Here is a 9,870-nt window from a genome sequence, read left to right on the forward strand (position 1 = left end):
TTCGGATGCCTGGGTAAGGCGTACGACCTCTTCCGGTCTATCCATCGAATTCTCCGGCCAGCCGCCCCACCGATTTGTCCGTTGTCCAACCCCTCGATCCTCGGAACTTCAGGACCTAATGTCGCAGGAGATTGCCCACCTTCTGGAGGTCGAGGCCATAGAGCCTGTCCCGCACAGCCAGAGGGGCTCAGGATTCTACTCGACCCTCTTCTTGGTCCCCAAGAACTCTGGGGGCTGGAGGGGCATACTGAATCTAAAGCGCCTGAACCTTTCGGTACAATACCGCAGGTTCAAGATGCACTCCCTCAAGTCCATCTTAGCGGGAGTGAGACAGGGCGACCTCCTTCAATCAGTCGATCTCCGGGAGGCCTATCTGCACGTGCCAATTCACCCACATCACCGTCAGTACCTGAGGTTCGAATACGCGGGCCGACACTACCAATATCGTGCGATGCCATTCGGACTCTCGTCGGCCTCCCGCACCTTTACCAAGCTGGTAGCGGTGGTGGCGGCCAAGCTCCGAGCCGTCCCGATCCGGGTGCTCTGTTACCTAGACGACATTCTGGTCCTGTCGTCCACACCCAACCAGGCTCACAGAGACATGAAGATGGTGATCAGGGCCTTCCAGGATCACGGCTTCACCATAAACTTCGCAAAGAGTCACCTGCTGCCCACCACCAGGCTACTCCACCTGGGGGCACTGATAGATTCGGCCAGCGGCCAGGTATTCTTATCCCCGGACAGAGTCCAAAGCATACGGACCTTAACTCTGCAGACCCTGACGAGGAGGAGAGTTGCCCTGATCCACCTCTCAACCCTCCTCGGGAAGATGGTATCCTGCTTCGGCATCGTTCCGTGGGCACGCAGACATTCGAGGCCCCTGCAGTGGTTCCTCCTTCCCTTCCAGCGAACGGGAAGGGCCAACTCCAAGAAGGAAGTGCGCCTCACCCCTCAGGTTCGCAGGTCCCTCAGGTGGTGGGCATCACCGTCGCTCCTAAAGGGGTCCAGCTTTCTAGAACCAGACCGTCTGATACTCACCACAGACGCCAGCCTTCGGGGGTGGGGAGCCCATCTCCACAACCTAGTCACACAAGGACAGTGGTCGCAACAGGAACAGCAATGCAGCATCAACCTCCTAGAGCTTCGGGCGATCAAGCTGGCACTGCGCAATTTCCAGCCGACGGTGCAGGGGCAGCACATCCTAATCCTGACCGACAACATCTCGGCCAAGGCGCACGTCAACAGGGAGGGGGGCACGAGGTCCCGTACCCTGATGAAGGAGGCTGCGGAGCTGTTCAGCTGGGCAGAGAGACACCTGCTCTCGATCAGAGCAGACCACATTGCTGGGGCAACCAATGTGAGGGCGGACTGGCTCAGCCGCGAAACAATAGACCAAGCGGAATGGCAGCTCCACCCTCAGCTGTTCCAAGAACTCACTTCACGCCTCGGAAACCCGGTCATAGATCTCTTCGCAACCCCAGCCAACGCTCAGCTCCCCCGCTTCGTATCGCGCTACCCGACACCACAAGCGGAGGACCACGATGCGCTGCGTTGCAGGTGGCCCGAGGGTCTCCTGTACGCATTCCCACCAGTCCCGCTGCTCCCGCGCCTTATTCGGAAGCTACTGGCAGAAAAAGCCGACCTACTCCTGGTAGCCCCGAACTGGCCCCGGAGACCATGGTTCGCCGACCTAGTAGCACTCTCCGTAGAACAGCCATGGGTGATCCCACCGCAGCAGCTCGTTCTGTGCCAAGGAGCAGTCACGCATCCAGAGCCCCAGTGGCTGCAATTAGCCGTCTGGCATTTGAACGGGTCATCCTGAAGAAGGACAACCTACCAGACGAGGTTGTTGCCACTATCCAGGCGGCCAGGCGCCCGGCTACGACCCGAATCTACGAGTCATCATGGCAGGCATTCTGTCGCTGGAGCGCCCACCAGCACATCGACCCCACGTCAGCCACTATTCGGGACATCCTGCGGTTCCTACAAGCTGGCCTAGACAGGGGCCTGGCCCCCGCAACCCTAAGGAGACAGACAGCGGCACTGTCAACGGTCATTGCATGCTCTCCGTACCAATCCCTGGCGCACCACCCGCGCATCAAGGGGTTTCTGCATGGGGCCACCAACCTGCGACCCCCCACAGTTCACCGTTACCCCTCATGGGATTTACCCCTGGTGTTGCGGGCACTGACCGGGCCCCCATTCGAGCCCCTAAAATCGACCTCCCTTAAGTACCTATCGTTTAAGGTGACCTTCCTGCTGGCAATCACCTCAGCGAGGAGGGTCTCAGAGCTAGCGGCTCTGTCAGTACGCAAAGACTTGTGTATATTCCACGACTCCACGGTGACCCTACGCCTGGATCCGGCCTTTATCCCGAAGGTCAACTCGTGGTTCCACCGAGCCCAGGAGCTCATCCTGCCGGACTTCTGCCCCTCACCTTGTGACCCCAGAGAGGAGAGGTGGCACACCCTAGATGTACGACGCGCCATCCGCACTTACATCCAACGGACCGCTCCTTTCCGCCGTTCGGAGGGACTCCTGGTCTCCTTCAACCCGAAGTCCATGGGTCAGAAAATATCAGCAGCCACAGTCAGCAGATGGATCAAGGCCTGCATCGCCCTGGCATATGACCTGAACTCCAAACCGAACCCCGGCAAGATCCTTCCGCACTCGACTCGCAGCGCGGCTACCACGGCGGCCTGGGCCACCCAAGCCTCGGTTGTGGACATCTGCAGAGCTGCGACGTGGTCATCTCTCACACCGTTCATCCGCCACTACAAGATCGATGCGTACAACTCGGCTGAGGCATCCTTTGGCCGCAGAGTTCTGCAAAAAGTACTGACGGAGGAGGACTCTGGAGGCAGTCAGCCCCCCACCCAGGGAGTCTAAGCTTGGGTATATCCCATGCATGGATAGTGGGAGCAGCGCACAGGAAAATGGACGTTGTCTTACCTGAACGTCCCTTTTCTGGGCGCTGCGTACACTATCCATATCCCGCCCGTTAGGGCTGCCTGCCACTGTTTATGGCCGAAACTAGTTTATTTTCCTTACGTTAATTTGAGTTAATAAAGTTGAGTTTATAAGTTACTCATAGTGTGGATTCGTGTCTGCTGCGCCTTCGTTCAGACTGGGGGATCATGGGACCAGAGGCGTGGCTAGGGAGCCGGAAAGGGGAACAAAAGCCTTTTGTTTTCACTCAGTTGTTTGCCAAGCACTGAAGGATTAACCCATGCATGGATAGTGTACGCAGCGCCCAGAAAAGGGACGTTCAGGTAAGACAACGTCCATTCTCAACCTTGGCAACTTTAAGATGCATGGGCTTCAATTTCCCGAATTTCCTGGTTAGCCTGCTGGCTGGAGAATTCTGGAAGTTGAAGTCCACACATCTTAAACTTGCCAAGATTTAAAAAAAACACTACTCTAACCATTCCCCTCATCTGCTATATAAATCTTTCCAATGGAATTGGCAAGGAACAGTCTTTTTCACATCAGACCTGGGTTTTATTGCTAATCTCCAATCCCTCTCCTATCTCTTTTGTGGCTCTGGGGCCCAGGGCAGAAAACATTGGTAGGTACACAAAGATTCTCTAAATTGTTTTAGGTCAGTTCAACAGTTTTAACATATTCATAATATCATGGCTCTCAGATTTTTATGCTGAGTCTATATTAACTATCTGGGTGGAATAACTTTGGACTCATGTAACTTTAGATCCTAAACTTGTCGGAAAGAGGAACTTTAGATATTGCTCCATTTTATCAGGCCCATTTTATTTCCCCAAAAGGCATATTTTTAATTAAAACTAACAAAAATGATCATATGTCATTGTATATGTTCAACCATCCATTGGATGATACAAGTATATGTATGTGCATATGTGTGTGTATTTTTTAACGCTATGGTATCAATCCTAGTAGGGTTACTGCTCGCCTGCACTGATCCTTTAGAAAACACTTGGGACCCTAATGGCTGCAGGATCATGATATTTTCTCCCAAAGACCAATACTAGCCATATTGGGGTACTGTAGAAATATAAATACATCAATAAAGGCATCTTTGAATTCTTTGTGTGTGAAATTATTTTCCTGTTATTTTTAATCTGTTCTTATCTCCCCTTTTATCTCTTCTCTGAGTGCAGCAGGATATTCCCACTCGAACGAATGCTTCTTCTACTTCTGCCCCTGTGCCAGCCCAAGAGACCATCCACACCAAGATGGAGGAACTGGAAGGACAAATCCTCTCTAAGCTTTTGGCCCTGGAGAAAGAACGCACCTCCATTACCAGCAGCCACAACCAACAGCAACAAAATGTCGAAAAGGAGCTGGATGCTCTCCATAATCGGGTCATTGACCTGGAGCATGGTTAGTGTGACCATGAGGAGCCCAGAATATGGGGTTAAATCCAGAACTTTCATACATTCATTTTTAATACATATTTATATAACTCTGGGTATGGGTCATATTCTCTGTGGAGGCACCTACTATCTGGAACGAGCTCCCCCCCGAGATACGGAGGATTCCGGATCTGCGTACCTTCCGTCGCACGCTTAAGACGTTCCTATTCCAGCAAGCCGGCCTAACCTAAACTTTTCCTCTTTTAAATAGGAATTTTAAATTTGGTTTCAAATTATTGGGGTTTTAAAATGGTTCAGCCAAATTTATTTAATTTGTTTTATCTCTATTTTAAATTTTGTATTTATATGTTTTATTTTATGGCTGTTCACTGCCCTGAGTCCTTCGGAAGTAGGGCGGTATACAAATTTAATAAAATGAAATGAAATGAAATGAAATATTTATTTCTTTAAAAAAGGTTTAAAAATTAGAAAAGAATGCATCAAAATGCTGTGCTATTGAAATGTTTATCTTGAAGTACTTTCTGATCTGGTGCTACTCATTAGTTACACAGTGAGTCTCTTCTGCTCTTGTTCCTCAGCAAATATTATCTGATAGTGTATGCCCCAGTGAAAAGCTCCATACAGCCAGTGTAAAATAACTAGCAACCATTGATTGACACAACTAGCTTTTGTAACTTGGATGACTCCTCTCTTACAGCCAGCTATGCTAATGACCATCCCCTCCCTATTTGTGGCTGTGGATCCCACAAATTAGTTATGTGCTAGGTGGTATTTCTTGAATCTATGATTAATTAACCTTGTCAAATGATCTCAAATTCTGATAGAATGTGACTAATGTATTGATTATTTATAAAATCCGACACCCATTTTAGCATAACGATGGTCTGATCATATGTCAGGATTATTTCTCTATTTCTGCTAGCATTTCATAACTCTTTTGACTCTTATTTATCTCCTGTGCACATAGAAACAACTGTCTTCAACCCTCCAGAAGCCTTTAAAGTCTCCATCCCTGTACGAAACAACTACATGTACGCTCGGATGAAGAAAAGCTTGCCTGAACTATATGCCTTCACTGTCAGCATGTGGCTAAAAGCTAAGAATTCAGCAGAAGTGGGCACCCCTTTCTCCTACTCTGCTCCTGGACAAGCCAATGAGCTTGTACTGATAGTATGGGGAAACAATCCTATGGAACTTATAATTAATGACAAGGTAAGGTAAAGGGAGCTTCCAGCATAGAATGAATTGAATGGCACAGGCACTGCCCTGCTCTAAAAGTGGCATTAGTTGTAGTAACAATGCGCGATTTCCCTAGGCTGGAGTACCACGGTAGCATGGAAAGGCTGCACTGCAAAAGTCATCTTGACGTTTATGACCTCCCCGTGCAGACATATGTGACACAAATTTACTATTTATGAATTGCTAAAACATGAACTGCAACTACCAATAAGATGGTACCTCCCAATGTCAGTGGAAACAGTTGATTTTCAGCGGTGTCATTGTTTTACTTATTTTTCTATAAACAATATGAAAAACAAATAGGTTTAATGTACCTGTTTTACCTACTTACATCACCTCCAAAAGAAAGGGAGGGGAAAAAATTGATTCCCCACCCCTCCAGTGATGTCTGCATGCCAGCAATACTCCTCTGATGCCCTTAGAGGGCTGTCAAATGTTATTTAACAATCCCATCCACAAAAAGCCAGCTCAGCCCCCTGATTCAAGGAGTATGAAAGTGACTGTGCTCTGGTCCCAGAAAATCAAGGGCCACAGGGATGAAGTAGCAGGAATGGCTTTGGCCTGGTTTGGTTGCTTTTCCTTTAGATGCCTATAATGCTGTCTGCATGGAACAGCCCTTGAAAAATGTTCAGAAACTACAGATAGAATCAAAAACAACAGATTTTTGTTGTGGTCCATTTTTGTAGACCTCTCTTGGATATATTTTCCTGACTTCCAATCTACTACTATAGACAATTCAGACTGGTGATTTTAATCTACAAAATAAAATTGTTTGCGTTCAGGCTATTCGAATGGGAGCTACCTTTTCCTGTGAGTCTATCCAAATTTTACAATTCTAACTGAGAGGTCTGTTATATGACCCACCATGTAGAGATACCATGCTGCCAAGTATTCTTGATGGGCTTCTTAGGGTAGTGACAATCTAGCTGTGGAACTCCTTTGCAATCTTCTTTGGAAAAAAGACCACAAAGATTATTCTATTCCAGGGGTGTCAAACTCAAGGGCCGGGGGCTGGATCCGGCCTGCCGAGTACTTAGATCTGGCTAACGGGCCCATCCTGGAAACAGTGAAGGACTGGCCCACACTGCCTCTGCCAGTGAAAACAGAGCTCAAGAACCCTCCCAGGCTCCATTTTCAACTGTGACGGCCTCCTGCAGCCCTCTGCCAATGAAAACAGACCTCGGGAGGGCCGCACGCAGAGGGCTGAAAATGGAGCCTCAATGAGCAACATCAAGCTGGTCACGCCCACTCTGACCACACACACCCAGCCCCCCGAGATCAAACACAACCCTGATGAGGTCCTCAATGAAATTGAGTTTGACACCCCTGTTCTATTCCATTCAGTTTTATCTGTTTGATATGTTGCCATACTGGCTGCACTCAGACAAGTCAGTCTAGACTATAAAATGATTGGGAAACCAACTGTGACAGTGAAGGGTATGGGAATTTTAGGAAAGGACAAAAAGGCATCTACAAAAACATCTATTTGTACTAGGCTGTTAAGGCACTCTCTGTTCTATTCTGTTGGAAAGGTGGCTCATCTGCCCATGACTTTAAAGGATGGGACATGGCACCATATTTGCATTACATGGATCACTCGGGATGGCATATGGTCCGTGTATCAAGATGGAGTAGAGCGTGGCGCCAGTGACAACCTAGCATCTTGGCATTCAATCAAACCACATGGGGTGATGATCTTGGGCCAGGAACAGGTACGTCTCATTTCTCCACATGATCTTGAAAATTAATGACCAAAACAAGATTCAAGCAATTTCACTAGCAGTTGAACTAAAGGAGCTTAATTTGAGCCTAAGAGATCCCCTATTAGTCTTCTCTTGACTGTGCCAAACCCATCAGTCTTAAAATCTAGAAAATTGAAAGATTTTTGGTCCCTGAAACCCAAGGACCACGAGCATGAAATGGCTGTTCCTATCCTATATGGTTTCCCTATTCGTTATCATTCATTAACTGTCCTATTCCTACTAAATATGAAATGCAGCCTTTGAAACTGAAGAATTGGCAACCTCTATACTAACAGTAATAGTTATCTTCGGTACCAATATTTTTCCATCCCACTATTTTCCAGTTTTTCTTCAACTTTTTAATCTACTCTGATTAACCCATTGTTGTTTCATTCCTTCCCATTTACTTTGTTTGTTTTCCCAATTCTCCATTTTGATGCCACAGGATACACTGGGAGGGAGATTTGATGCAACTCAGGCCTTCGTTGGGGAAATTTCTCAGTTCAACATGTGGGATCATGTCCTGATGCCAGCAGAGATCGTAGGTCTGGCCAACTGCACCAGCCACCTGCAAGGCAACGTAGCCCAGTGGGATGAGAAGTCGGTTGAAGTCCATGGAGGGGCAGCCAAATTAAGTTTTGAGGTCTGCAAGGCAAAAATGAAGGCATGAAGGTCTTTCGTTCCTGCCACAAGAAAGGAGCATGCAAGCCACATTTCCTTCTTTCAATCAGTTTTGGGAAAGAAAGAACAACAGTTCCTTTCTCCCATCCAGCAACTTCTTACATTCGGCCTGGAGAGGAGGAAGTTGTGTGTGTGTGTGTGTGTCTGTGTGTGTGTGTGTGTGTGTGTTTGAGAAAGAGAGCACATGTACGCAAGGAAGCCTTCTAAACTTAAAAATGAAATTATGACACTATTTTTCATTGTTTCAGTAAAATATTTTTAAATTCATTCTGTGAGTGACTAGACATTCCACTAAGGAAGCTAAAGTGGTTGGAAAGTAGCCAATCTCTGAAGAGCAGTATGAGAAAGGATAAAAACTGTATCAGTGAGTAGGAAATTGTTGGTAGAACTAGCATCTCCAACACTTCCAGTCTGTCCCATGGCTGATAGTTTCAGTGATGAAACTTGAACTCTGTTGATTGGGGATTGTGAAAGCATTAAAGCACTGTGTTGACATTTGCCCACTATAAGCCACTGACCGTCTAGAATACATAACCCAATATTCTTCTAGTATCTGCATGTCCTCACCAGGATGTTCAGCTGTTTTATTTTTCTTCTAGCTTTAGCTCGTAGTCTTCCTTGTAAGGTAAAGCATTGTCATTAAGCAAAAAGTGCCAGCGGTTTCCTTAACTTCACAAAGGCCTATGTTTGATGCTCAATTTTTTTATTTTACACCAGAGGTATCATTTCCCTAATTGGTTACTTGAATTCCTGTGTTGCCCTGCCAATCTTTTTTTGTTTCTCTAGATTATATATTTTCAAACTCTTTTTTAAACCTTTCTTATAAGCCATAATGACAGATTTTAAGAAGGGCAAGTTCTAAGTGGTAGGCAAGGAATATGAGCAGTCTTGGTCAAGCCTTTTTCTACCCCAGTTTTCCCTTTCATTGCTGCCTTTCCCTCCTAAGGGCTGACTCTCACAAGCTTGGCTCATTTTGTTGATCATCATCACAGTGACTTGGAGCTGATTGTGTGTGAATTGTGTTCATTAAAAAGCATTGTGTCTGAAGTGATGTGATATGTGATGTGGTATGATATGAAAACTTTTGTTATGCTCTATGATAGCTTTTTTATCCATGCAATTCTCCTCCTCCTCTATGAATATTAACTCAAAGATTTATCTGTAAAAGTCATGCTTACTGTAAGATTCTGACAGTTGAAATCTATGTACCTGAATGATGCCCATTAATTGAAGGAAGTTGGTCAAACTATTTAACTGGATGAATAGTTGATTCATGACAGATAGAAACTTGTCAGGAAATAACATTTGGGACCATACACAAGCCAATATAGTGATTAGGATCTAGCAATCTGATCCTGCCATCCAAAAATGTCACCACAAAAAGTTTTACATCACTGCACATCTTTCAATAAATATATCACATCCTGCACAACTCTGTAAACTGCAGAGGAACACAATAGGGAAGGCAGTGCAATTGGGAAAGGGAGTTTGTTGGTCAATGAGATGAATTCATTTACTATAATTTACATATCAACCCAAGAGAGATTCTCTACATTTTATTGAGAGGTTCTGCTGCAGTGGTACCATTGTTATTTGTCTTATCCCTGATGCATACTGGATCTTAACAGTATGCATCCTCTTCCGCTGCATTATTAGCTCACATATTTATGGCTAAACTTATAAGTGTGTCACTGAAAATATGGTTTGTGTCTTACTTGACAGACAGCCCTTAGTTAAAGGAGCTTTTGAAAATCAAATAGGGGTGGGTTATATTTTGGCAGCCAAGGAATGCAGCTATCATGTGGTTGGGATGCAAAGGCTATAGAGGGGAGAACTATTGTTTCATACTAAGGGAT

At 46.2% G+C, this 9,870-nt stretch overlaps 1 protein-coding gene across 1 annotated transcript in view; it reads left to right on the forward strand.

Annotated features, from left to right (window-relative positions):
* NPTXR (neuronal pentraxin receptor) overlaps positions 1–8,003 on the forward strand; it is a 28,364-nt gene extending 20,361 nt beyond the window's left edge. The window contains exons 2-5 of the mRNA XM_070947058.1: positions 4,137–4,359; positions 5,320–5,564; positions 7,124–7,303; positions 7,779–8,003. Coding sequence (XP_070803159.1) covers positions 4,137–4,359; positions 5,320–5,564; positions 7,124–7,303; positions 7,779–8,003 — 873 coding nt within the window. The remainder of the gene's footprint in view (positions 1–4,136; positions 4,360–5,319; positions 5,565–7,123; positions 7,304–7,778) is intronic.
* Positions 8,004–9,870: the final 1,867 nt, after the last annotated feature.

This window comes from Pituophis catenifer, unplaced genomic scaffold, assembly GCF_029215685.1.
Source record: "Pituophis catenifer annectens isolate HBS135680 unplaced genomic scaffold, rPitCat1.0.hap2 SCAF_7, whole genome shotgun sequence".
Classification (NCBI taxonomy): Eukaryota; Metazoa; Chordata; class Lepidosauria; order Squamata; family Colubridae; genus Pituophis; species Pituophis catenifer.